Genomic DNA, 27,059 nt, shown 5'->3' with positions numbered 1-27,059 from the left:
GGTGCATCCCGAGCCTTTGTTGCGTCGGGGTAGCGTTTTCTTTCAGCCGTCTCCAAATGTGCATATTGACCTCTTCTCTGTTCCCAAAAGGTCGTAAAAGGGGAGTCTTCTGTTTCCCTCGTAGCGGCCTCTTGAGAGTTTAAAATGGGAAAATGGCTGTTTAGCACCTCAAACGTTTTTTTTATCATTTGATCATATAATTCACACTTGATGCAGTTTATTTCCGATGCAGTTTATTTCCAGTCTTAAGTCTTAATGCCCCTCCCCTTGGAAGACCGGCGACTGAGTCGGAGTTCCAGGGAGGCCGTTGCGGCTCCACATAATTGTAGGCCTTATTTTAAAAGTCTGGGAACTCGGGTTGGAGTCGACACGGAAGAGTCGCGCCAGCACGGTTCCCTTCGGCCTCAGTGGAACGAGTAAAAGACGGCTTGCTTGATTCATACGTGGAAGTTTAGGGGACAATTTATTTATAGTAAAGCCGTGAAAGAAAATAGAATCGCTTTAATGAAAGCAAAAACACGCCCAAAGTTCCCCGTTCTTTCCGCCAGAACGCCAAAGCTGACCCGGAGGAGCTGTTCACCAAGCTGGAGCGCATCGGCAAGGGTTCGTTCGGCGAGGTGTTCAAAGGCATCGACAACCGCACCCAGAAGGTCGTGGCCATCAAGGTCATCGACCTGGAGGAGGCGGAGGACGAGATCGAGGACATCCAGCAGGAGATCACGGTGCTGAGCCAGTGCGACAGCCCGTTTGTCACCAAATACTACGGCTCGTACCTGAAGGTTCGTCTCAGGCCGGGCTCTGGGCAGATTGCGTCAGACCTTAAAAGGACTTCTGCCCACATTTTCTCTGAATAATCCCAAATTAGAACGGGCTTGGCCAGCTTCTAGCTCTATTAGTGCCGCCTTGTCCTGTTTTCACTCCTCGCCATAAGCAGCTAAACGCCCCGCCTCCTCCCGCTCTCCCTCCAGGACACCAAGCTATGGATCATCATGGAATATTTGGGCGGAGGCTCCGCGTTAGACTTGGTGAGCGGTTCTTACCGGCCCGGTTTCAAACCTCTGACCGCCGACGTCGCTGAAAATAGCTTCTAATGTTTTTTGGGGGGGGGGGGCGTCCTCCAGATGGAGCCCGGCGCGCTGGACGAGACGCAGATCGCCACCGTCCTGAGAGAGATCCTGAAGGGCCTGGAGTATCTGCACTCTGAGAAGAAGATCCACCGGGACATCAAAGGTAGGGTGCTGCTTTGATGGGCGTCGGCCTCCACTTATTCGCGTTTGGACCCCGACGCGGCCGGTCGCCGTTGGGTCTTTATGAAATAAATCGGCGCGCGACCCCCGAGTGGGCGGGGCTTCTCACGCCCACTTGTCGTCCGCCGCTCCCTCGCAGCCGCCAACGTGCTGCTGTCGGAGCAAGGCGAGGTGAAGCTGGCGGACTTCGGCGTGGCGGGGCAGCTCACCGACACGCAGATCAAACGCAACACCTTCGTCGGCACGCCCTTCTGGATGGCCCCCGAGGTCATCAAACAGTCGGCCTACGACTCCAAGGTGAGGTCGCCGGCGGCTGCAACCGTTCGCTGGCCTCCGCGCCGCCGGGTAAACCCCGCCTCTCCGTGCCTTCCAGGCTGATATCTGGTCTCTGGGCATCACGGCCATCGAGCTGGCGAAGGGCGACCCGCCGCACGCCGAGCTCCACCCCATGAAGGTTTTATTCCTCATCCCCAAAGAACAGCGCCCCCACGCTGGAGGGCAACTACAGCAAGCCGCTCAAGGAGTTCGTGGAGGCGTGTCTCAACAAGGAGCCCAGTTTCGTGAGTGGCTTCCCCCCCCCACCCCCCCGGTTCCCCCCCTGGCGACCGCGTCACCGTGTCCCGCCTCTTTTACCCCCCCCCCCCCCCTCGCAGAGGCCGACGGCCAAAGAGCTGCTGAAGCATAAGCTGATCGTCCGCCACGCGAAAAAGACCTCCTACCTGACCGAGCTGGTGGACAAGTACAAGAGGTGGAAGGCGGAGCAGGCGAGAGCCAACGAGTCCAGTTCTGACGAGTCCGACTCGTAAGTCCGGCGCCGAGAAACGGGATTGTTCTCCTCCCACGTTTGTTTCAATGAGCTGAAGGCTCGACGCCGCTTTCGCTTCTGTCCAATCAGAGAGCAGGACGGCCAGGCGTCGGGCGGAAACGACTTCGGCAGCGACGACTGGATCTTCACGATCCGGGAGAAGGACCCCAAGAAGCTTCAGAACGGGGAGGGGCAGTCGGGGTCGGCAGACCAGGTGAGATCGTCACCAAATCACAGACCCCCCCCCCTGAGGTGAAGACGCACGGCTTTAATCTCCTCCCCCTTCATCCTCCCACAGAAAGACATTCCAAAGAGGCCTTATTCACAGAGCCTGGTCACCGTCATCTCTCCTGCGCTTTCCGAGGTGAGGGGTCGACAACCCCCCCCCCCCCGAGTCCATTCAAACCGCATCTCATCTAACCGACTGTCTGCCTTCTCCTCCTCCTGGCTCCCAGCTCAAGGCGAGGCAGGAGGAGGTGAACGGGAACCCCATGGTCCTGGACCAGCTGAGGGAAGCCATCCTGTTGGCCGAGGAGGCCTTCCCCGGCATCTCCGATTCGCTGGTGGCTCACATGGTCCGCAGGCTTCAGAGGTGACCCCGCCCCGTGCGTTTGAACTCGCCGTCAGCGTCTCGCGTGAAAGATGATAACGTAGCCATCTTGTTTGTTTGTAGCTTCTCCTCCTCCTCCTCCTCCTCCACCGAGTAAAGCGGCTCTCTGCCCCAGCCCTGCTCCCCCAGGCTCCCCTTCCTTCCCGGGTCAGAGGGCGGAGTCACTCAAATACCAGCTGACCACGTTTGACTTCGCCACGATGGGCCAGGCCGAAGCTCGTCCTGTAAAAAAAAAAAAAAGAAAAACCTCTGGAGAGCTTCTTTCAGCCACGAGGAGCTCATAGGAACCGCCCAGATGGGCGGGGCAAGACTCGAAGTCGGGGCGAGTCAGACTCTCTGGACTTCGTCTCCGCGGGACCGCCCACTAAAGCAGGACGAGCGCCCCCCTACATCCAAGACGAAGCTCTTCATAACGCCGCCGTCAAATCCCCAGAACCTCTGAGAGCGTGTTTGATGGGCCTGCAGGGGTTTTACCTGTGTGTGTGTGTGTGTGTGTGCGTGTGTGCGTGTGTGTGTGCGTGTGTGCGTGTGCGTGCGTGTGCATGCATGTTAGACTTCCCTGTTGAGGCGAATTGCAGCATTCTTAATGAAACCTCAGGTAAAGTGCTTTAAGTGGACTTTGTCCTCCGAGGCGGCGGTGGGGGGGGGGGGGGGGGGGGCGTCGCCATGCTGGACGCGATTAGAAGCTGTCAGCGCGGGGACATGAATCACTGTGCGGCAAATGGTCACGCACATTTTGTAGATATGGGTAATGTTTGCGAGTAGATATTTAAAGGTTTCGAGCGTTGCTCCGACAGAAACAGGAAATGCCTTGCCTTTTTGAGACGCGCGGCGTTCCATCCGTTTACGTTTCCTCACCGCTCAGTCAAGGGCTTAGTGTTTTCTTACTAAGTGACTGAGCTTCCATTTCAATCATCGGAATAACTATACTAAGCTAATTGTTTAGAGACACGTCTGTCTTTTTTTTTTTTTGTCGTCGGGGAGGAAAGCTACTTCCTGTACTTGTGTTTAGACAATTGAAGTCCTTTTTGACTTTGTTTTAGGTCAAGGACAAAGGCAGATCTATGCGGTTCTGAGTAACAGTATGGAGTAGAGCCGAGGACGAGTACAAGGAACCACTGCGTGTGGCTGAAGTATTATTTATCCTGAGCGTTACTTTAAATCTAAAGTGGAGGCAAGGCCAAACGAACCCCAAACAAGCTGCACAAGTCGGCGCCATCCTTATTACCCGACTCCACACATTTCTTCTCTCGCCTCCACGCCACGCTAGAAGTGCCATTTTGTCCTCTTTGATGCTTCGCCAGATGTTCCTAGTATGATTTGCACCTTTTTTTCTTCTAATTTCCAGATTTATTGTTTTTTTTTCCTGCACTTTGAAAGTGTGTCAATATTTAAAGAAACCCACAAGAGGATTTAAAAAAAGAAGTTGCTGATAGCCATGTTTTACTATATATGTTTACTTAAGAGTTCCAGAATTTACTACTGTGCTAATGCAGCAATAATGTTGAGTCGCATCGAGACACACTTGTCAACACAGGGATCGAAAGAAAATTAAGAAATATCTGATATTTTTTATAAACGCAACGAGAGATGACGTGTGAAATGTGGAACGCTGCCTCCAGCAAAAAATATCTATACCTTACAGAAAGACATATGCTACAGAAAGAACTACAAAATGTGTACATTTGGTCTCCTTTATCATAGCGGACAGTTTATAGTACTGTATATTATCTTTGCTTGTGTCATTTGAGGATTCCCAAGTCAAATGTAAGCTTTTAAAGTGACATGAGAAATAAAGATCTAATGCTGAGAACTGTCTGTGTGGCGTTTGATGTGTATGGAACAATTATGAGGGATGATGGGAGTTTAATCAATTTAAGTATTTGTGTTGAGTAAGAAAAAACTCCTGTTATAAGCTAATAAAAAAATCAGGATTTTATTGTTATAAACGCCAGATAAATAGTAAGTGATACGAATATTAGCGTTAGCACCTTTTGTTTTTAGCACGAAGCTTCAGTGCGGCTAAATGTTAGCTAGCATGGCAACGATTTCTGTAAAAAATGTAAATGGAGTGCATTCTTCCCTTTTTAATTATAAAAACATTTTCACGAAAAGTGTATTTTAATTTTTTTTTATTCGCTTACATTTATATCGGTAAAACGGACACATAAACCGGAAGATGACGCATAGGTTTGAAGAAACTTTATTGAGAACGGTGTTGCGGACATCTTTATTGGAGTGGGGCGGGGCAGCCATCGTCACAGGGCAGCGCGTGAAATCTGAGGTTTAATGTGGAATATACGGACTTTATAAGCCTTCTTTTGTTTGTTATTTGTATCCTGAAACATGAATTGTATGTGTTTATATATATATGTAAATACATAAAAATAATCTTTTTAAAAAAATACGAATTTACAACAACAATAGTGAAAATTACCAGGCATTAAAGATCCAGGGATTTTAATTAAATAACTCAAAAAAGTACTCTTTGGTCTCTTTGAAGACTTTGGTCCAAAATGGTGACAATCTTCTTTAGCTAATGCTGCTCGACCCCCTCAGCCCCAGCGAGTGTTCTCCAGACACCAGCATGGAGTCGCTCCGGTCGTTCATTTGTCCCAGCAAATGCAGCAGACTGCATTCACAAAACGACCAATGCGCCGCGAAAAGATCTATAGTTTGGTCTGTTTGTTGTCGTCCTCGACAGAGCTTGAGCTGGATCCCCTTTGGTTCTCGTAGTGATGCTCGACCGAGACCTTCTTGGACATCTCCAGGCTCCTCTTCCTCTCCTTCTCGCTCTCATCTGCAAACTGGGCCTCTATCTTCGTTGGGTCGATGTAGGTGTAAAAATAAGCCATGATGGCAAAGATGATGCACACGAGCACCAGCAGAGATGCAAAGAGGATGTACTCGGCCCACTGGTGTTAAAAAGAAACACACACATTTATTGATTTAAATTTGATTTTAAACAAGTTTGCATGCTTTTAAAATAAAATAGAAATTGTGAAAAGTTCACAAGCGCAAACCAAACAAAAAAAAAAACAAGGATTTGTCGAATAATGGTGAAATAACAAACCACCCACCTGATCTTGGAGCGTTGCAGCCTCAGCAACGATGAGCACGATGATGTTACCAACGGCAACGGTGAGCAGCCAACCGGCCTGCAGCACAGACTTCATGTTGCTGGGGGCCTGGGGCGCAAAAAAAGGGGCATTCAAATGAGCAAATTACAGAAACTTTCTGTTTGGTCCTCCAACCAATCCGAACTGAGGAAAGCGCCCCCTACCTGTGAGTAGGAGAACTCCAGGCCGGTGACGGAGAAGACCACTTCTCCTGCAGTGATGAGGAAATACTGAGGGATCTGCCAGGCCATGCTGAAGCTGTTGGCGCTGATGTCCATCACTGGGCGGATGCTCTGAGCGCACTGCAAGACCCAAACTTAAACTTACTTCAATCGGGGGGGGGCATTTAAACTGCTTCTAGACATTCATGGGTTACGTTGGCAAAGGTGAAGTCCGGCGGGACGATCAAGGTGTAAGAGCTGCCGAAGCCCAGCTTCTGATAGTAGACGCACTCTTGTCCCGGGTCGCCCAGGATCCGGAAGGACGCGCTGACGTCACAGGACAGACAACCGGGTCAGACGCGGGACACAGTCCAGCAGGAATGGCTGCGTTTTGCTGGCGTGGAGGCGCGTCTCTTACTTTCCCTGGCGTACGTTAGAGTACTCCGACATGTTGTTGGGGACGATCCGCCCGAAGCGCAGCTCTCCCGACGAAATGTTCAGGTCGGACGCGTAACCGTTGAAAAACCTTCGGAATGAAGATGGACGCTGAATTTTGCCTCATCCTTTCACCGGCGTGTAGAAATAGAGCGCTTCCCCACGTTGCCATTAGGTGGCTCCTCCCAGTTCGGCCTTTTCGGGCCGTTAGACACTTGCCTGATAGCGTTAGCGCCCTGCTCCGGCTTCGCCCCGATGTCCAGGAACTGGAGATAAAGAGACGCTTTATTTAGCAGACAGACAAAAAAGAGTGGGAATAATCGCTTGAGTTGGGCGTTGGCTCGAGGCCTCACATCCAAAGGCCGGGGCATGGGCCCGTCCTGAATGACCACTATGGTGGTTCGGTTCCCGTCTAGCAAGCTGGCCGCGTAGGAGGCGTTCCCGCCCAGATTCAGTTCAAAGGGCTTGTCGAAGGTCAGGTAATCCCCGCTGGCCTGCAGGAGAAGAAACGGCGTCGTGATCCTGGGTGTGTGTGTGTGTGTGTGTGTGTCGGGCGTACCGCGTAAGGCTCCACGGTGAAAGTGTTGGTCCCGGCTCTGACGGCCAGCGTCCGGTTCACCATGTTGATGAACTTGGCCTGGCCTTCGGTGCTCGACGGGAAAGTGGGCAAGGTTTTCTGCAAGAGGAAGCGTGTTGGCGACCGGCGTGTGTTTGATTTGCCCCCCCCCCCCCCCGCCCCCCCTTGCTCACATCAATCTGCAGCTGGACCAGGGCGGCGCCGACGAAGGCGAGGGCGGCGAGCAGCATCCCGACAGTCATCTTCTTCAGGGAGCTGCAGATTTCAGACACAATTCAGACACAAAAGCTCGATGCCAACCCCCCCCCCCCAAAAAAAATTTGTTTCTGTTGACAGAACGAGACTCACGTGAAGTTTAATTTGCACTTCTTGAGCAACGGGTAGAGCAAACTGTCCACGATGGGCACCAAAATCAGGATCAGGATGGGATTGACCGTCTGGTGGGACAGAAGTCGCCCTTTTGAAAAGACATCCATCAACACGAGGGAGGGGGGGGGGCTTACCTGCATCTGTTCCGGCATGATTATGAGAAATCCCTGCAGAGCAACAACAAGAAAATTACAGGATCTGTAAAAAGAAACAGAAAATGGGACCAAACTTCTGAGAATAGGATCCTTACGAAGTCTCCGTCCATGGTGGTCGCCTGCAGGGTCCACCTGGAGCCCTGCGGAGGAGGCGGGGGGGGGGGGCCGTCTTTAGGCTGCCGTTAAGCGTCCATCGGGGTGGATCATAAATGAGGCTTACCTGCTGGTCAAAGAGAGCCCAGAACATGGGCAGCGGGATGTAGAGGAACAGAACCTTCAGCACCATCTTCACCTGGGCGATCAGCAGCTTCTGGAGGGCGATCAGAGTCGGGGGATCGATACGTCAGTGACCGGCGGCCCCTTTTCGGGATTCTCTTCCGGCGACCGGCTTCGCACTCACGTCGTATTTCTCGTCTGCCCAGTCCATCCAGTGGGTTCTCTTCGGGTAGTGGGAAGAACGATTCCTGAATCGGTTCGCGACGGCGAACTACGGGAAGCAGGAGGGACATTTCGGGGCGTGGCTTTGCATCCTGTGGAAAGCGTTTTTTTTTTTTTTAATCCGCTTACCCCGATGCACTTGCAGACTTTGACGATGATGTTTCCTTGCGGGGCGGTCTTTGTGTACATCCTGCTCCCGACGATGAACACGACTGCACACGCACACGCACACACACACACACACACACACACACACACACAAGGGGCTTAGCACTGAGCTAGCATATTAGCATTAAGCTGGGGCGACCCTAAATGCAGTGCGTGCCACTTTCACCTCCAGTTTGATCACCTCTGACTTCTTAAGTAATACGACATCATCATCATCATCATCATCATCATCATCAAAAGGTTCTCACCCAGAGCCACGAACATGAGCGCCGCTGGGACGCCGAAGGCCAGCGGGTAGCACTGCTGCTGGGAGTGAATGCCACACTGCTGAGCTGGAAACCACACACACGCACACACACGCACACACGCACACACACACACACACACAATCAGTCTGGAATTCAACGCCTCGGGCGGAGGCTGCGGGATTCGTGCCTTTGAGGATGGGCGTGATCACGGTGGACAGGAGGCTGCCGGCGTTGATGGACAGGTAGAAGATGGAGAAGAAGGTGCTTCTCTGCTTCTCCTGCGGGAACACAGAGCGGCTGGCCATTGATCGCGTTGGGTTATCGATCGCGTTGGGCCGTTGATAGACAGGATGAGTCATCTCAGGCCCCGTCCTTGAGCGGCGCCGGTGGACCCGGGCTTTCACTGGTTAATGAGCAATCCGATACAATCAGTGCTGACAAGAAGATTCCCTTTAATGGCCGTGCTTTGCTCGCTGATGGAGGAGAACCGGGGGGGTGTAATAACGATTGTAATAGATTAAGCTTTGGCGTTATAAATGAAAGTAGGGCATGTGAGGGGGGGGGGAATGACGAGACGAGACGAATTCGAATGGTTTCGGAGCGACGCCCAACCTGATGCTCTTCAAACTGGTCTCCGCCAAAGGCAGCCACGCAGGGCTTGATGCCCCCCGTGCCCAGGGCAATAAGGATCAGGCCCACCATGGACAGAGCTCTGAGGGGGGGACAGCAGAGACACCGCCCCTTGAAATGCATGCCTGCTGTTGCTACGGCGCCCAAGTCGGTGCGCTCGACTCACATGTGGAGGGTCATGTTGTCGGGGGTGCCATCCTGGTTAGCGTCTGTGATGTCATGGATGGCGCTCACCGAAAGCACGAGCTGCCCCGCCGTGTAAATGATCGACAGGTAAATAATCGTCCTGAGGAGGAGGAGGAGGAGAGATAAGACGGGCAAAGGTCAACGATGGTGCCGTCGGGCACGTTTTAAATAAACGCTCAGGACTTACTTGAACTTTCCGAGCCAGGAATCGGCTATGATGGCGCCCAGGATGGGCGTCAGGTAGCAGAGCGCCACGAAGGTGTGGTAGATGGTGGTGGCGAAGTCGTCATCCCAGTGCAGGAAGTACTTAAAGTACAGGACCAGGACGGCTGCAAGGGGGGGGACGGGGACCTAAAGGTCACGCCTGGGGGAGGATTTGTCCCGTCGGAAACGACGAGCAGCCTGACTCACCTCGCATGCCATAGTAGGAGAATCGCTCGCAGAACTCATTGACCACGATGAAGAAGATGCTCAACGGGTATCCGAAGATGGTCACCTGTTACAGAGACACGTTAAAGGACAGTAAATAATGATGGGGGGGGGGGGGGGGTACTTACACTTTTCCCCTTCTGGGTCTTCTTCTCTTTGTCTGCAGAAATGAACACGTTGTGCATTTTAACTGCAAGCTAGAAAAAGTGTTGAATGTTAAGGACCCCGGTTCCCCAGGGGGGGGGGGGGGGGTGTCCAGGTCCACACTCACCCGTCATGGCGGCTCTTTGTCCACTCTCCTCCAACAACAAAAAAAAGACAGACAGAGAAACGTGCGATCCCCGCTCAGATGCTCGACGTGAAGACCGAGCCCCCGGTCCGGCCCCCTCCTTATGTAACCTCCCATCAGCGCCTCCCAAGCGTTGCTCCCCGCCTCCCTGCTCATCCCGACCCAGTCCCCGACCTTCCTGAGAGGGCCTCGCAGATAACAGCGGAGCTTATCCGGAATGTCCTAAACGTCTCCCGCGGAGAGACGCTTATTTTAGCATGCAAAAGAATGAATAAATCCTCTTTTATTTTGAAGGGCGAACATAAAGATTCTAGGAAAAGATTTATGGAGGCTGTTTGTTTTCCAAAATGTAATAAAAGGTCATTAGGCAAATGAAGAAAAGCCGTCCTCCATAAATCGGTTAGTTATTCGAATTGCTGACCATGCGCATGTTCAAACATTTCACCCCTCATTAAAGTTCCTATTTCCTGACGTGCCTGAATGCAGCATGCTCCCTGAACCGATAGAATGATCCACGAATGACTTTCCCCGAATTAAAAAAAACAAACTGTCTTTCAGTTTCAGCCTTCGGCTTCTGTCGCCTCTGAAACTGAACGGGCGACTTAAAACGTCTAAATCTAAATTTAGTGCGATAATTGTTGAAAATGACACAAATGACTGCCAACACACAAAAACCATCATCATACATTTTATTATTTCTACTTCTTAAACATATTTACAAGAGTAAAAAGGTTCTACTTCCAATAACGGATCACAAAAGGCGCCCGGCAGAGAAAGTGAGAGCGTCGATCACAGACGGCCACGCCCCGTTGTCTTTGCATCGCGGCGTCCTTTGGCAGGAGTTTTAGCTCTGGTGCAATAGAAAGCGTGGAAAACGCTTCCGTACGCGTCGATCGGATGAAATTAGAGGGAGTGGTTCTTCCAAATGTCCAATGTGAGACACGAGACGGACTCGGGGGGGGGGGGGGGGGGGGGTTAAAGCGTTCTCGGGTCTCAACTGCGTCCCTTTCCACGTGGACAGTTAGCCATCGGTCGCAGTGTGGGAGACGAAGGGCGCTGATCGGAGACTTCCATCCCTTCCCCGGCCTTCTCGCAGCCAATGAAGCGCCCCCCCCCGCGTCAGAGGACGGCGGCGGAGCCGTGTGGACCGGCACCGGCGGGCGTGCCGCTGATGGCGTTGAAGATGCCCACGGAGTCGGACAGGGCGCTCCGTGTGCCGTCGTCCACCGGGTCGATCTGAAAGACAACTTGGGTTAAAGACATCGGGAAGACACGCCTCCAGCGACTTGAGGGAAGCGGAATTACCATCCGATCTGCTCAGGCCGGCGTAAGAGAGGAGTAGATAGGAGACGTGGTTAGTAAATACAAATACACACACGTGTGTATGTTTTAAGAGTACATAGCGGTGCTCCGACCTGCTCCCGCATGATGCCGGACAGCTCCCTGGTCAGGTCCCTGTAGTTGGCCTTCATCTCGTCGTGGTACTCCTGCTGGTCCTCTTTGATCAGCCGCTCGTTCACCGCCAGCGCCTGACCGCAGGCGTCCACGAACTGCCTGCAGCGGGACGAAGAGGATCGATAAATCGAGGGGGGGGGGGGGGGGGCGAGGCCGCGCCACCGCCAAAAACAATTACCTGAACACCTCTTTGAGCTGCTTGACCTTGTTGTCGGGAAATCTCTTGGCGCCGCTCTCGTCGAGGAAAGCCCTGGCGTAGGCGAGGGGGCCGGCGTTCACCTGGACAGCGCGGGGAGGTCAAGCGTTTCTGACGGAACGGGGGAGCGCGGACCCCGGCGATTCGTCTACCTGGACGCTGATGCTGCCCTGAAGTTTGAGCTGCAGGCGGATCATGTCCACGTCGGAGGCGGAGCAGAGGAGGCGGAGCTCGGACACCTTGGCGCTCATCTCGTCTATGGCCACCTCGATGGGGCTCAGGTCGGTCTGGTGTTGGTACATGACGGCGATGCGCTTCTTCACGTAGGGGAAGCAGTGGGTGGCTGGATGGAGGAGAGAGGAAGACGTGTCCGAGACGGGGGGGGGGGGGGGGGGACGTCCCCATGGACCCCCCCTTGGACACAGAGACTTGCAAACAGCCGATATCGTTCCGTCTCTGTGGCAACAATCACCATCAGGACGTTTACCACGGTCCAACGGGCGCGGAAGCAGACGGACGCCGTTGGAAGCAGCTGGCGGCGAGCCCTAAAGAAGCGGCCCGTTCCCGGAACACGTTTATTGAGACGCTAATAAAAAATAATTAGCACACAAGTATGACATCAAACTCAGGAGAGTCGCTTGGTAGGGACGGACCACTCGAACGCAGAAAATAGACCCGAAGAGGAGTAATCAGGCCCTTGTCAGCATAACCCCCCCCCCCAGGTGAGATAACGCCTGACCTTTGGGATGAAGCGGATGCTGATAAATTCACCTGCTCTTATCGGAGCTGAAAAGGAAAAAGGTCACCCACTGGTGAGGACGGTCCGCCGCTTGCACTGCTCCTCCACCCCGCCCTGCTTCTTGCCCGACACGGTGAACGGCGTCTCGAACACGAAGCGCCGGATGTTGTGGCACTTCTCGAAGTCCGTCTTGCGGTCCTCCAGCTCCTTGTCCTCCAGGTAGGGCGTGACGTGGGTCACCTGGATGTAGGCGTACTTGGAGTCCAGGTCCTTCGGGTTCACCTGAGTGGGGTACGCAAAATTCCGGAATCTGGACCCAGACGGCGAGACTCAAACACGCAATGACACGTTCTCCCCCCCCCCGAGACTTCCGCCGAGGTCGCCCGGCGACAGACGCGATCCCAACCTTGCCGGAGTCTTGGATGATCTTGACGTTCTCCTGGCCGAACTTGTCGGAGTAGAGCTTCAGGAGTCTCTGGGAGATCTCAGACAGCGGCGTGAACTTGGGCTCCTTGTAGATGTATTCCTTTCCGTCTTCGTCCTCAAAGAAGCCCTGCAGAGGGACGGGAGTCACGAGCCCGGATATGACCTTGACCTTCCACGTCGCACGCAAAAAAAAAAAAAAAAATAGACACAGACGCACGCACCGCTCAACCGCGACACACTTACCGCCGCCTGGGAGCGGGAGGAGAAAAGAAAAGACATCGGCATTAAAAACATCTGGATGGCGTTAGCGTTCACGCTAGGCTAACGCGGCGCGCTGCGTCACGTCCGTGTTGAAACTCAGCCCCTTGCCTGTCCGAAGAAAGCCACCCTGAAGTAGGTCCCCAGCAGCCGTTTCCCAGAATGCATCACCTCCGTCACCTTGGTGTAGGCGCGGTGGAGGGTGTCGTAGAGGTGGGTCAGTTTCTGTGTAGGAGGTGGGAAACGAGGTTTTTGTAGCTATCTTGGACTGTTATTGGCGACCTAGCGGCAGCACGTTGCGTTATTACTGCGCTATTACCGTGTTATTACTGTGTTATTACCTCAAAGTCTCTGCGCTGCTCATAGATGGGAATGATGAGCCGGTAGACGTCGGCGATGAGCTCGTAGCGCTCCGCCTTCCAGAGGCCATCGGCGCACTCCTCCAGCAGCTCCATCAGCACCTCCTGCACGCACAGGTGAGTCAGCGGCCCCGCCTTTCTCCCTCCTCTGAACGTTTTTTTTTATTGTTGCAACAAGAAAAGGGACAGTTGTGTTTGTTCTCTAGGAGCTTAAACTGCTGCTAATGTTCCCGTAAAGACAGTTTGGGCGTGGGAGGAAATGGATCTGGGATGTCCTTTCCCTTTCTCGGGGGGGCGGCGGGGGGGTAAAAAGCCCTTTCGTTTATTGACTCTCGTAAAAGCCGACACCCGATCCAGCCATCGCTTTCAATTTCACATCAATTTAACTAAAAGCATGTAAAGGTTGTGCACGCGCGAGCACCAAAACCGCACCCACACACACACACACACACACACACACACACACACACACTGCGTAAACCCGACTCCTAACTGATAAGCGGTCCAAAAGGTTTCACCTCATTGAAGTGAACGTCCTGCATCCCCACGTCCTCCATCATGGCCGCCTCCTCGTCGATGTCCGGGGTGACGACGCGGAACGCCGAGCAGCCCTGCCGGAACATACCTGGCATGCGGATGCGGGGCGGGGGGGGGTACACGCGTGTGAGACCCATTTAAAAGCATTCTTGGTTTTATAATCGGTTTATGGAGGGGTTTAACTCATCGATGACTCATCTTTATGGCGTGTGCTAATTGCTCTCTGACGGGCTGAGCCGGCGGGTCGTTTAAGGCAGACTCACCTTTCCTCCACAGGTACTCTGCAACCAGGGCAGCGACGTGCACGTAACACATGGCCGCCTGCAAAAACAGGCGTTAGCGCCGCTAAAGCGGAACGCTCCTTTAACGCTTTTAAAAAGGGAACCTTGCCCCCCCTCACCTCGGACAGGTCGCCGTTCTTGTTGTGGATGCGGGCCATGCTGTCCAGCCAGGTCTTGCGCAGCTCGGGGGTGCTGGTGTAGGACTTGGCCAGGCTGTACTGGAGGTCCACCAGCATCTCCGGGTCGTCCTCGTGCTCCTTCATCTGCTCCGTGGCCATCAGCACCGTCCTGATGCGCTTCGTCAGGTCCTTCACGTCTGACGGGAACGCCGTGTGCTACAGCGGATTCCGGGGATTGATCGGAGATAAGCGGGCGAGCAGAACCCCCCCCCCACCCCCACCCCTCCCAGCCGCTCACCTTGATGTTCTTGTCGCTGTTGGCACAGTTGTTGATGATGGAAAGCGACTGCTGGAAACGTGTCCCGCCGATCCCGATGACATCGGCGATCAGCTGACTGACAGCAATGACCACCTTGAGAGAGGAAGAGGTGGGGGGGGGGGTCAACCCGACACTGGCCGCGCGGAATCAGAATGTGTGGGGGGGGCGGGCAAAAGCCTCTGCGGACCTGCAGGTGCGTCCGTACGAAGGACCGGCGCCCCGTGTAGTCGAAGTTGCTCTTCATGAGGAAGTAGAGCAGGTGGGCGGCGTCGCTGCGGATGGAGCTCAGCTTGGAGTTGCAGCACTTGAGGATCTCGTAGCAGAGGGAGGCGCACATGTCGGCCCGTCCGTCGAAGAAGGTGCACGGGAACTGGGGGGGGGTGGAGGGTGTTAGATCTCCCGGTTGAAACGCGCCCCGACGGGACGAAGGGAAGCTCGTTCACCTTGTAGACGAAGGTCCTCAGGGAGGTGAAGACCTGCTTGAGGGCGGCCTCGGACTGAGGGATCTGCAGGAAGCGCAGGTGGACCTGGAAGACCTTCTTCATGAGGGGGTTGTGACCCAGATCGGAAGTCAGCTGAGTCTGAGGGGGGGGGCGGACCGGGATTACAAATCCGGGATGAGGCGCGGCGGCGTCCGCCGAGCGTCTATCGATGATACCTTGAAGCCCATGATGAAGACGGCGAGCGTGTCCAGCACGGTCAGGCAGACCTCCGTGGACACGTTGGCCTCCAGCAGGCACTGGCTGCTCACGTCTGCTTCCGTGTGAGCGTACGCTGCACGGGAAGTACAGGTCAAAGGTCGCAGCAAGCCTTAAACCCGGACGAGGAAGGGATTCAGAAAGGGGCCTACTGTTGTTGAAGGTGTGGGCGTTCTCCAGCGTTCCCAGCTGCTGCAGGCGGGCGTGCAGGATCCCCGTCCTGTTGCGAGACACGGGGAGGGTCAGTGACTTCCTGTCCGGCGCGACGGGCCCAGCCGCCTCCTGGCTCCTGCTGGGAAGACGGCAAAAAGGTTCGGTCGAGCGAGGCGTGGCGTGAAAAGATCCGATAAAGACAAATGAGGGAAAGCGTGGCTTTTAGGGAAGCGGCCATCAATGACTGGCGGCGGCGTGCATCGAGAGTGTCGCCAGCGATGTCTTACCCATGCAGGAGGGGCCGGGGGCCGCCAAAATAACCACAAAAGCACTTTCCAGCAGTGTTAAAGACGAGAGAGCAAAAAAACCAAAGGCAGCCGGTTAACAGATTCAGGAAGGCGATCGGGAAGCGTGCGAGTTCAGGAGGCGCGCGGCGTCCTACCTCACGATGAAGCGCTTCCCATGTATCTGAACTGATGAAGGCAGACTCTGGCAGGAAGAGGAGGAGCTTGTTAGCAGTAAAAAGAAAATACGATGACGATGGGGTGATGGAGCTGCACTTACTCGATTAACGTGAAGAAGTCCATGAGCTCCGGGGGAGCCGCTTTGTTCCAGTACGAGAAAAGCGCCTCTGAGGTGGGGGGGGGGGGGGGGGGGAAGAAGAAGCCGTCACCAAGGCGCCGCCGTTCGGACCGCCCTGCTCAGGCAGGCCTTCCTACCTTCTGACATGCTCTTCAAGACGTGCAGGAAGCACATGAGGAGGTTTTTGATCTCCTCCCGGTCCAGCTTGTCGCACCGCAGCAGAGCGCTGCCCAAAGTCGACGCACGCTGGTTCTGGAAGGAATAGAGAATGAATGGCGGCGGCGGGGGGGGGGGGGGGGCGCAGGCAGAACCGCAGAGACATCGAGAGACGCACTCAAATGAACTCCAGAGAGTGGGAAGTCAAAGAGGGTCAAAAGAAAGACCGCAGCATCGGTTGTGGTTTTGAAGAAATGCAAACTTGGCACTGCTCAAAACACACACACACACACACACACACACACACACACACACACACACGCACACACACACACTCGGGTCTATTGTACAGACGCCTGCGTTCCACAGAGGGCAGTTTGAAATTGGAAATCTGTGATGTAGATTTCTGCACAATCATAACCCGAAGTCTGCGGCGGAGAGGTCACAGAGGTCAAACAGAGTACTTGTATGTTCTCCTCTGGATCTCCACCCCCCCTCCGGCCTCCGCTTCGCTTGTCGTGGTCGCCGTCGCCGTCGCCGTCGAGCAGGGGCACCGAGAGCAGGGAGAAGTCCACGGTGACCCGCCTGGTCTGGCGGTTCATCGGAGGGGTCTGTCCAGATGGAGGGGGGGCGCATTGACCGAGTGCCTCCTGGTGAACCGCTCCTTCTGGTGTGGGTTGGGGAGGCGCAGAGCGAGGAGGAGGAAGAGGAGGAGCGTCCAAGAGTGGAGATAACGTCGGTTAAAGGGAATCCCGAGCAGTGCCGCGCAAGCTATCGGCCTCGGCCCTTTAGCTTTAGCTTCTCCTCGTTAGTTTGGGGCTGCTTGTCGAGCTAGTCGTCCGCTGGCCCTGTGAACTCTGGGTAAAGTCGCAGCTCTGAGTGTCTCCACGTGAAAAGAGGCAGGGCTCAAATCGGCGCATCGCCCCCCTACCTTCTCCAGGGAGTCGGTCCTGTCGCTGCTCCCGGAGTCGGTGGAGATCAGCGAGCCTCTGGAGTCGGCGTGATGAACCGAGCTGACGTTGGGAGCCGAGCTGTGAGGGGAGGCTTAAGAAAAGAAACGCAGGGTCGTGCGTGTCAGCGGTGAGGAGTGGGCGGCGGCCGGAGACCCGGCTCGGCGCGAGCGGAGGCCAGACTCACCGGTTCCGGAGATGACGCCGAACACGTCTTTGTGGAGGGCGTTTTCGATGCAGCTCCCGGGCTTCTGAGGCGTCGCCGTGGAGCTGGGCGCCAAGGAGTCCTCCCGAGCGTTCTGCAGGTGGAGCAACGTTACCCGGCGTGAAAAGCGACACGAGCTGCTGTTCCGTTTGCTGCCACTTGGGGTCAGGCTTACATTTTGGCTGCTGAGGAGGGTTGACTCTTGAACGTCCAGCCGGTGGACGTTCTCCTGGAGCAGACCGAACAGGGGGAGGTAGAGGGTGGCGAGTCTGGCCTGCTGGCTCTGGAACGCAACGAGAAGTATGTGAAGCTAATCTGACTCCCAGAATGAGGCATACTGAACTTGTAACCATGGAAATGGGAAGGGGGGGGGAGGGAGTAGTTAGAGTCTGCGCAACTCACCTTTGCAGCGTAGCGGTCGTCAAACGTGTGTTTGATCATCAGGCCTTTGAGCACCTGGATGGCGATCTGACGGGTCTCTCGGAACTCCTGGAGAGCCCCGCCCACCTCCCTCAGCAGCAGCCCCACCAGGAAGTGGTTTCGGCAGAAGTCGTCGGTCAGGGAGTAGTCCAGCTGGAGATCTGTGGCGGACGACAGAAAGGAGACGATGCAGGGGGCGAGCGGAGCGTAAACCCGCGTCGCCGCGGCGACCGCGTCGCTTACCTTGGAACCTCTGGATCCGCCCCTTTCCGAACGGCATGGGCAGATTCAGAGGGACGTAATGCTCGTGGCTGCAGACGACCCGCAGGAACTCAAACTTGAACTCGTACAAAGTCTGGAAGGGAAACAGGCGTCAGAGGATCTTTAAGTGTGTGTGTGTGTGTGTGTGTGTGTGTGGGTGTGTGGGGGGCAGAGGTCGATTCTCCCACCTTGGGGTCTCCTGGCACGAAACAGTTCATGTAGCTGTTGATCTGCTTGAAGACGAAGCCTCTGTCCATGAAGGTGAAGCAGCGCTGTTTGAAACGTTGAGCAGTGTCGTGTCATCGTCTGCGCTAGCATCGTCTGCGCTAGCATAGGCATTTTTACGTCCAGGCTAAAAAGTCCGCGTATTTCTGTTCCTTATCGGCGCGAAACGTCGGAGCGCCAACCTTGATGAAAACCGCCAGGCTGTGGTTGGCGTTGCGAGCCGCGTCCAGGTTATCCTTGTATTTCTGGGTGATGTGAGGCATTAGCATGTTCACCAGGGTCTCCACTGCGTGGTGGTAGGACGCGGGGAAACGCTGGTTCCTTGAGAGCTGGGGGGGGTAGGGGGGGGGAGGCTCAGCGTACAAAATGTAAATAAAAAGACAGCAGAAAGGAGACCTACTTTGACTTTGCCACACTCCGTGAGATAATGAGCCATTGATTTTGCCAGAGCCTCAAAGAAGTACCACGAGTACTGCAAAGAAAGAGAGAGAGAGAGCGAGTACTCGAAAGCAGAGAATCGAATTCTCCCGTTTCGACGGCGTTACCTTCAGCAGCTTGTTGCTCGTCAGGAAGTCCGTCGACGGCTTGAGGATGGCCGTCGCGGCCTTGGCCAGCTCCTCGTGAACCGTTTTGACGTGGCTGGAGGAGTAAGGCTGCGGCTTGAACACAAACTAGGCGCAAAGGAGGAGACGAGCGCCGCGTCGGGTTAGCGTGGGCTTTATTCGCGCGGCGCAAATCGGGCGAGGAGAGAGAGCGGCACCTTGACGTAAGACCGCAGGTAATGTTCGAGGCCCTCCTCGTGGCACTGGGCGACGACGTGAACCATGACCCTGAGGAGAAACCGATAACGGTGAGAAAGGGGGGGGGGGTAAAGGAGGCCCGGGGGGGGGGGGGGGGGGGTGCCGACCTGGTCACGTTGACAGCCACGTCCTCGTTTGTGGTTCGGGTGAGGACGCAGAACAGCTGGTTGAGGACGGTGGGCAGGAAGTTTGACCATCACGTGACCCTCCATCGCATGGAGACTCTACGGGGGGGAAATGAAAATGGCGGACGGCTGCAGACCGCGTTTGACGAGGCGTGAACGGGACTCGGGTACCTTCAGGTATTTCACCAGCTCCCCTTCCGACACCTGCTGGGACGGCTCCACGCTTTGGCAGTGGTGGAAGAAGTTGTGCAGGTGCTGGTCCTGAACACAACGCCGTTTGAATCGTGCGCGTGCATTTTTTCGCGAGCGGGCGTCTTCCAAACGGGATCGCCGGCGCGCCGGACGTACCTGCGTGTAAACCGTGGAGACGAGGTGGGTGGAGACTTTGAACAGGGCTTTCCCTCCGTCGACCCATTTGATCTCGGAGCCCTGCAATGACGAGCGCGAGCGTTACTGCGGACGCGCCCGGGCTTTCCGTTCTGCAGTGACTTCCGGTGGCTCGAGCGCCCATAAACCAATCAGGAATCAATCATTCCTTCACCTTATTGACGCCGTCCTGCGAGCTGAGGTAACCTCCCGGCAGATTTGCCGCCACCGGAAGCTGCTGCTGCTCATTCATGATGACTCTGCCGTCCCTGAGCAGAGGAAGCCACGCTGAACCCACTGTGGGCGAAGAAGAGATTCACGTTCTGGAAAGCGGGGGGGGCTAGGAACTCGGAAGGCGGGACGGCGAGCTGCGGCTCACCCGGCGCCTCCACCAGGTCCTTCTTCTTGCTGTTGCTGTCGCAGCTCACGTGATAGAAGGTGAACAGGAGGTGGTGCTTCTCGTGCAGCTGAGTCGGCAGCTCTATCTTTACCTGGGAGGTGAGAGAGAGAGACACGGGGGGGGGTCTGTTCCCGAACGCAGAACGTAGCGTGGAACGTTGTGGATTGAAATGAGGCCGAAGGACACGGAGGACAAATACCTCGTCGTAGAACTCGGGGTTCTGCTGGTGGTGCAGGACGGCCGCGTGAGCCCGTTTGGTGAAGAGAGGACCGCCTGGACGGCCATAGATGCACTGGGGGGGGGGGGGGGGGGCAGAATCCAGATATTAGGACACCGTCACGCGACGACCGTATGGGACGCGTGGACACACCTTCAGCGGCGGCGCCTCGTCCTCATCGGAATCCTTAAATTCGACGCAGACGGCGACGTTCCTCGCCTGCGAGGGCGGAGGCAAAAGATGAGAGACGAGACAGGCTCCGCCTGCTGCGTCCGTCTCCGTGGTAACGTATAAACACATAAAGACGGTCGGTCGGGAGGCCGTACCTTAGCGAAGGATTTCTGCCCGTCGTATTTGAGGTGCCTCGGGTAGACATAGAGGTGGTTTTTGTAGATGGTGAACGGCTGGGAGCACTTGGCCATGCAGGGAACGAACTCCTCCACTTCCAGGAGGGCGCTGCCGGGTCCGTTTCCTTCAAAGTTCCTCACGGGGACGTAGGACGAAGTGACACAATCTGAAATGAGAGAGAGGCGGTGGGGGGGGTGAAGTCTGGCGGTTATAAATAGACGCTTCAAAGTGCTTTCGTAAATATTTGGAGGGTTTACTGGTTACGTCCGGCGCCACGCTCTCGACGGTCACGTCTAAGTTCCCGAGGAGGACGGGAAGTTTGGACATTTTCTCCGGTCTGTGAGGGGAAAAACAAAAACAGGCAAAAATGGGAAATGCAAACGTCTGCCCCGTCGTGCAAGCGTTCTCGCCTAGGAGGAAGGAGGAAGGAGGAAGGAGGCCTACTTCCTAAAGTCGGCGAGCAGTTTGAACATGTCCTCGTCTGACAGCTTGCTGCTGTCCTGCCTGTACAGCGCCGAGAATCGCGCCGCTTTGTCCAAGGTTCCCGATGCGTCCTTGAACACGGGCCTGCGGGAAAGGACGAGAGAAGGAAGCCCAATGGAGCTGGGAGATGTCTGTCTGTTTCCTAGCTAGATGCCTCCTTGATGGGGGGGGGGGATCACCTTGCTGCCCAGGCAAAGGGCATCCGGTACTGCCCCAGTCTCCCGCAGGCCGTCTTTGCATTCTTCAGCACTTTCTGAGCTATCTGAAAATAGAACGAGAGAGAGAGGGAGGGCCTTTAGGCGTTTTAGCCCCCCCCCCCCCCCGCGTCCCCGCCGTACCTTGGAGGAGTCTGAGCTCTTCGTGTAGGGCTCGGTGCAATGCGTGATCCCTCCCTGCAGCACCTTCTCAACCCGGGCCACGAGGAAGATGTCCGGATGGGGGCACGTGACGGAGAACACTCCCTGCCCCGGGTATTGGAGAGCCCTTTCCGGCAGGCCGGCCAGGGGACGGTCGCCGCCGCCGCCGCCGAAACCGGAAGTCATCTGCCGGACCAAAGGGTGGTTGAGGTCCACGTGGAAGTCGGCGGAAATCTTCCTGCTCTTCTGGACGTCGAAGAGGGAGAGGACCACGTAGAAAGGCTCCACCTTTGACGGAGGAGGAGAGGGGAGGACGTTGGAAAGGCGGTGTGATCCATCCTCCCGTCCATTCCTCCCAGCGTCACACAGACCCGTTTGGACGTGAGCGTGCGCTAATAGCCGCGGTTTCCCCCCCCCCGCTAAGTGCGCTTTCTATATACAGAGACGAGAAGAGTGGCGGCAGGAAGCCGGCGCGGCGCTAATGCATGGTGGGAGGGCGGGAAATGTTTCCCCGGTCGCGGCTCCAAACGTACATTAGTCGTGGGTCCGTCGGCGTTTTCCGCGACGCAGCCCTGCAGGTTGAACGCCAGGTCGTGGCAGCCGACCAGGACCCTCTTGCCGAACTTCTCCTCGAACATCCGCACGTCCGGCTCGATGCCGGAGAAGTCCAGCTTCTGCACGAGCAAGGGAGGCGTGGCCAAAAAGAAATCAATGCAAAAGCAGGAGGGAATTGATTGGTTGTTTGTTGTATTCCATCACCTGCGTGTCGGGATCCAACGTGAACAGCTTCAGGCGAGCTTCACTCCTCATTTTGGACTCGATATCTCTGGCTGTCTGTTTAAAAACAAAAGAAAAGAAGTTCAATTAGATGCAGAGATGTCAAACGGAGCGATGTTTATTTACGCGCGGGCGTCCCGCAGAGGCGGAGGAAAACGCACGGCCTTACCTGGAAGCTGTCCTGGAAACCTCCGGAGGAGAGGTCGGCTTTTCCGTGCTCGTCATCTGCCGGGAAAGATCGCGACGCGACGATGTGAAAGCACGACATGAAGAGGGAGAGGAAGCATCGATAAGGAAACGCCCTCCGGTTTGAGCTATTCCACAGAGCTGGAGAAAGCAGCAGAGGACACGGGGGGGGGGACAAACGAACGGGGACGCGTCGCGTTCCGATGGACGCACCGTCGTGCGGGTCTCCGTTCCGCTTCTCCTGCACGGCCTGCTCGAGGATGCTGTGGAGGATCTTGTTGAGCGTTCCCATCCACTCCTCCATCTCCGCCTCGCCGTCCGCAGCCAGCAGGAACGTGCCCTTGTCCTGCATCTTCAGCTCGAAGGCGAACCGCCGCACCTTCCCGTTCTGAACGCAGGCAAAAAAAAAGGGCCGCGGCCTTCGATTAAGGCGCCTTCCCTCTTCTGAAAATCAGACTCTTTCAAGCGCCCCCTCACCTGGACCACCCCGACGCACGAGTCGAGGAAGATGGTCCCCTTGGGCTCCTTGGAGGTGTTCTCATCCTTGTAGAAGTTGAGGTTGTAGGATCCGTCCCCCAGCTGCGCCAGGTGGAAGTACCTCCTCTTGAAGGACTAGATGACAAAAAGACGGAGTGTTTACATCCCAAACGGCCTCCTCCTCCCGACAAATGCAGTTTGACCTTGAAATGAACTGAAGGTGGCGCTTGCGAGCGGTTGTGTCGCCTCGCGTGCCGTTGCCCACCCGCATCGTGACGCTGATCGCGCTGTTCATGTTGCCTTTGTACAGCCAGCCGTGTTTGGACACTCCCCCCTTCTGCGAGCCGAGGGAGGCCGTGTCCTGCAGGGAGGAGGCGCAGGTGCACGTTTGAGTTGAGTTAAATCAATGCGTGCACTGAAGCAAGGGCCTCGAATATTTCATGAAACGCCCAAAGGGGGAGGCGACCGCTGCAAGAGGGGAACGAGATCAACAGGACGCGGACTTACCTCGTCTTTTCGACGTCCTCGTCCACCTCAAACACGTGAGCTGCCAGTTTCTCCGGTCTCAGCACCTTACTGGAGAAAGACGAGACGAGCGCTGTCAATGTGAACATGGAGCCGAGCGGCGGTTAGCTTAGCATAGCATAGAGTCTTTGCGTTTACCCAGAATCACTAGGGAAATAAAATGTCGAGTCGATACAGATGGATGGGAGATACTCCCGATACACACCTATGATTCAAGATCCCCAAAAACTGCAACCCAAAAAAGGGCAAAGGCATTTTCAAATTCCAAGGCTGGTCTACCAGCCGCAGCTGCAGCCCAAACCGCAGACGGACCATTTGCCATTTGACCTTTGCTCTGGGGAACCTTTAGCATGAAGGCCAAGGCCGGGGCTTTTTTTACGCTGCGACGCTTTAAACAGGACGCGCAACATCTGCAAAGCACATCCCTCGATTCAAGGACACCCCTGAGGCATTGTGGGATTTCCCTCGAGCTCTAACGATGTCGGTCAACAGCAGCCCCAGAATAGCTCTGCTTATCCCTGGAAGAGGGAAAACATAGGAAGCCTTCCATTGTGGTTGGGGAAGTGCTCGGAATGTCGGCGACGCGGGCTTCCGTCTTTCTAGAGATCTAAAACATCCACGGGGGTTGCAGACAAAAGGGAACAATAAGATTTACAAACTCCCGTTGGGTGGGTTGCGTGAGTCCGACCACGACGCGGTACAAAAGCTGGACGGCACGTGACGGATGGCGGCCACTTGGGGCGCCCTTTTACCTCTCAGCAACGAGGCGGATAACGCACACTCACTTCGGGAGCTGCCGGAAGTCTCCGGAATACTCCTCGTACTTGTAATTAACGACGTGCCAGTCGGACTTGTAGGTCTTGAGACACTGCGGAGACAGAAGGCGAAGAGTTGGTGAGCGCTCCGGGGGGACAAGGATGGCCTCGGGTTCCTAAAAAAAAAAAAACACCCGGAAGAGGATGGAAATACTCGGAATGTGCGTTAGGAGGTGAAAAATCACGGAGCGGGCCAGATAAATAACAAAAAGAGACTTTCCAGTGTCATTTGGCATTTCAGACCGAAGCAATAACATTCAGGATTAAATAGAGATTTGCTATTAAGCCTGTTTTTCAGCGCTTTACTTGTAAATATATAAAATAACTCGGTATAGCATAATTTATAAAGCCCATGTGTTGCCTGAGGCTATAAATGCATGCAATGGAGCAAGCCCATCTGTTTAAGGTTACGCAGCCGCTCCAGATGTAGGTATGATGTCATTCCTGGCTGCAGCCATGGTGGGGGGGAGGGGGGGGGAGGGGGCTATCCCCCTATCGGGCTCTATCGTGGCCGCACCCCGACCAAACCCAGTGCAGAGCTCCTCTGAAACAACACCGTGCAAAAAGAAACTGTGGAATCCATCTGCGGCCGATCCTCTGCAATGGTGGAAAAAACAAAAAGGAAGTTCACCGACAGGCTAACATTTCTGAGAGGAGCCATATTGATTTCCCCTTATCTCGAACTCTCCTGAGTCGTCGATCGGCAGACACTTCTCCTTAAAGCCAGGAGCTTCAGGTTGAGTCTTTGCCCGAGATCGGGCGTGTGGGGGGGGTCTCAGGTCCGGGTCTTACCTCTTGGACGAAGAGCGAGGAAGCTTCTTTCTCTGCAGTCTCTGGCACGGTGGAGATCAGAGTCCGGCCCTGGCGCCTCAGGGTGGAGATCTGAGGAGGGGACGGAAAGTCAGGCATGAAAAACAGAACGGATAGAGGACGCTGGCACAAAATGGCTTTTAAAGACGTGTCAGGGATTCTTTACGTGTAATCTACCTTCCAATCGGTTCAAATGCTTAAAACACCTGCCGTTCGGAAAACGCTGGTCGTTCAGGCGGATGCTGCAGCGGTTAGCGAGCGACTTCACCTTTTAGCTTTCGCTGCTCCCAACTTTGGGGGGTCATGTGACATGAGAATGAGGAGGCTCTGATGGGAAATCTCCGGCTGTATTCATGCAAGATTTGGAGATGATTCCTCTCTTTTGGGCCACTGAAAACAGTAGGCGGGAGCAGGAGTCGGATCCGACGGGATCCGACGGCCTTACCTGGAAGTCGTCCGTCGGGAACTGCAGCATGTCCCGGAGAACGTCGCTGATGATCTGGGTCTTCCTCTGCAGGATCGCGTTCTCGTAGTCCAGAGGCTCTATGATCTTTGGCTTCACCTGAAAGAGAACGTCGCAGCGGCGTCAACGCGTGGCGAGGAAGAGGAGGAGGAGGAGGAGGACGGCCTTTGATTCGTCTATAAACTGAATTATTAATCGAGGTATCCGTGTTCCAGAGGAGGAATCCGGGACGACAAGTTGCTTATTGTCCCGCAGCAACAACAGCAGGAGCTGGCACCGGCCGAGAGACGCGAGGGACGGATGAATGGATGGGCCTGTCCGCCCCGTCGTACCATCGTGAGGTCGCGTCCCAGCTCTGCAAAGAGAATCTGGAAAAGGACGCTTGGGCGTAGGTAAGATAACGGATCATAGTTATCCCCCCCCCCCGGGAAAAGACCAAAGGGATTCCTCCGGCGTGTCCTCCCTCAGCAAGCCCGGCTTTGATCTACTCCACTCGTCCAATCGGGATTGGATTCTTACTGGAGCAGTTCGTGACTCGGAATGCTCGGTTGACGCGGAGAAACGGAGCATATGCTCAGTTTTGGCGCGTGAGCATGCTAACGGTAGCTAACCCGGCGTGTTCCAGACCAATAATGAGAAGATAGTCATGGATTTACAGGAAACAGGAGAAAAGAGAGACATAATATTCCCTAAACTTCCATCGCTCCCAGGTCTGGATGCGTCCGTTAGGCGTGGCTGGGATCCAGATGATTTGGATTACCCTCTTGGTCCGGCTCCAATGAAGCCAATTAAACAGCCGTAGATTTACGCTCCGCTGAATCCGATCCGCCCGATGACGCACGGGAAGCGTCCCTCCGTCGCTGGAGGCTAAAGGGCCACGCCGATCTCAAGACGAACTTTAAAAAGCGTCCATATTTACAACAGAGCAGTGAGTCCTCCATCTGTGTCTTTGAAAGAGTTAATGAGGATCATCACCCACCCCCCCCCCCCCCCCCCCAGAGAGATGCACCCTGAAGCTGCTATTCCACATTTCCGTCTAACCCGCTGAGATTAGCTTCAAAGCCGCTCTCAGAAGCAAAAACAAGTCGGTTCATTCCCGGCTAAGGATGCTGCAGACTCACCGCTGCCACCTGCGAGCCGGCCCCCACCTCGGCCTCCACCTCCGCCGGGCTCTTGTACTGCTGGGGCGACTCTATCACCATCTCCCTCCTGGGGGCTTTGCCCGCCCGGCCCTGCATGGCGCCCTGCCCTTTAGCCTCGGATCAGGCGCGGCGGTGCACGCTCGCTGCCATGGCGCAAAAGTTGCACTGAGCGCTTTTGCGGGCTGAGGGAGATTCGCTCTGAGCGCCTCCCGCTCCTCCTCTGCAGCTCCGTCTCTCTTCAGAAGGGGAGGACCCCCCCCCCCCACCCCCACCCACACACACACTCTCCCACCCTCACAGCTGAGCAAGCGCCGCTTTGCGTGCGTTTGCGTGTGCGCTCTGCACGACCAGGAAGGGGAGGAGGCAACATTCGTGTGGCTGATCCACCTGCCTGGGGTCAGCGGGTCGAATCCAGGAAGTGTGTTATTACATAGTAATAAGCAGTGTTAAAGCCCAAACAGGAGCTTTATAGCATGTGAATGCGTAAAACAAGCACTAAATCAACTGTGCTGCTGTTGGAAAGACTAAAAATGAAGTCACATGACCTAAAGCTCTGCTACCAAT

At 55.3% G+C, this 27,059-nt stretch overlaps 3 protein-coding genes across 3 annotated transcripts; 1 reads left to right on the top strand and 2 right to left on the bottom strand.

Annotated features, from left to right (window-relative positions):
* Positions 1 to 683: 683 nt before the first annotated feature.
* Positions 684 to 3,292, top strand: LOC137911912 (serine/threonine-protein kinase 24-like). The gene is given in 11 exon segments (XM_068756252.1): positions 684 to 779; positions 969 to 1,025; positions 1,122 to 1,230; positions 1,387 to 1,544; positions 1,621 to 1,716; positions 1,718 to 1,807; positions 1,901 to 2,049; positions 2,143 to 2,266; positions 2,351 to 2,416; positions 2,508 to 2,644; positions 2,726 to 3,292. Coding segments are annotated over 10 exon segments (999 nt in total). The 5' UTR covers positions 684 to 779; positions 969 to 989; the 3' UTR covers positions 2,760 to 3,292.
* Positions 3,293 to 5,331: 2,039 nt separating this feature from the next.
* slc15a1b (solute carrier family 15 member 1b) lies at positions 5,332 to 9,855 on the bottom strand. Its single transcript, XM_068756559.1, has 23 exons — positions 9,849 to 9,855; positions 9,706 to 9,767; positions 9,560 to 9,644; positions 9,336 to 9,477; positions 9,129 to 9,248; positions 8,945 to 9,044; positions 8,520 to 8,610; positions 8,333 to 8,416; positions 8,046 to 8,128; positions 7,879 to 7,965; positions 7,699 to 7,788; positions 7,574 to 7,618; positions 7,458 to 7,490; positions 7,303 to 7,391; positions 7,128 to 7,209; positions 6,937 to 7,053; positions 6,731 to 6,871; positions 6,597 to 6,643; positions 6,361 to 6,468; positions 6,158 to 6,269; positions 5,946 to 6,083; positions 5,743 to 5,850; positions 5,332 to 5,577 (listed from the first exon to the last, which is right to left on the bottom strand). Exons 1-23 carry the CDS (start codon positions 9,853 to 9,855, stop codon positions 5,332 to 5,334), a joined length of 2,217 nt encoding a protein of 738 aa, XP_068612660.1.
* A 716-nt stretch (positions 9,856 to 10,571) lies between these two features.
* Positions 10,572 to 26,591, bottom strand: LOC137912169 (dedicator of cytokinesis protein 9-like). Its single transcript, XM_068756520.1, is given in 54 exon segments — positions 10,572 to 11,102; positions 11,282 to 11,420; positions 11,500 to 11,600; positions 11,670 to 11,860; positions 12,328 to 12,538; positions 12,663 to 12,809; positions 13,052 to 13,165; positions 13,282 to 13,404; positions 13,818 to 13,924; positions 14,100 to 14,157; positions 14,237 to 14,452; positions 14,535 to 14,648; positions 14,743 to 14,925; positions 14,999 to 15,136; positions 15,214 to 15,329; positions 15,406 to 15,545; positions 15,849 to 15,870; positions 15,873 to 15,895; positions 15,971 to 16,037; positions 16,126 to 16,240; positions 17,076 to 17,188; positions 17,282 to 17,393; positions 17,475 to 17,582; positions 17,702 to 17,880; positions 17,963 to 18,074; positions 18,169 to 18,252; positions 18,388 to 18,534; positions 18,606 to 18,677; positions 18,751 to 18,876; positions 18,966 to 19,035; positions 19,113 to 19,195; positions 19,197 to 19,229; positions 19,302 to 19,391; positions 19,479 to 19,559; positions 19,672 to 19,793; positions 19,876 to 19,987; positions 20,096 to 20,188; positions 20,267 to 20,332; positions 20,440 to 20,627; positions 20,719 to 20,798; positions 20,906 to 21,028; positions 21,124 to 21,206; positions 21,283 to 21,588; positions 21,834 to 21,974; positions 22,060 to 22,134; positions 22,247 to 22,302; positions 22,477 to 22,651; positions 22,741 to 22,875; positions 23,006 to 23,101; positions 23,244 to 23,316; positions 24,051 to 24,133; positions 24,873 to 24,962; positions 25,336 to 25,452; positions 26,478 to 26,591. Coding segments are annotated over 54 exon segments (6,180 nt in total). The 3' UTR covers positions 10,572 to 10,985.
* Between the last annotated feature and the right edge of the window lie 468 nt (positions 26,592 to 27,059).

This window comes from Brachionichthys hirsutus, chromosome 24, assembly GCF_040956055.1.
Source record: "Brachionichthys hirsutus isolate HB-005 chromosome 24, CSIRO-AGI_Bhir_v1, whole genome shotgun sequence".
Lineage (NCBI taxonomy): Eukaryota > Metazoa > Chordata > Actinopteri > Lophiiformes > Brachionichthyidae > Brachionichthys > Brachionichthys hirsutus.
Note: the sequence above shows the minus strand (reverse complement) of the source record. Positions and strands in the feature narration are given on the sequence as shown.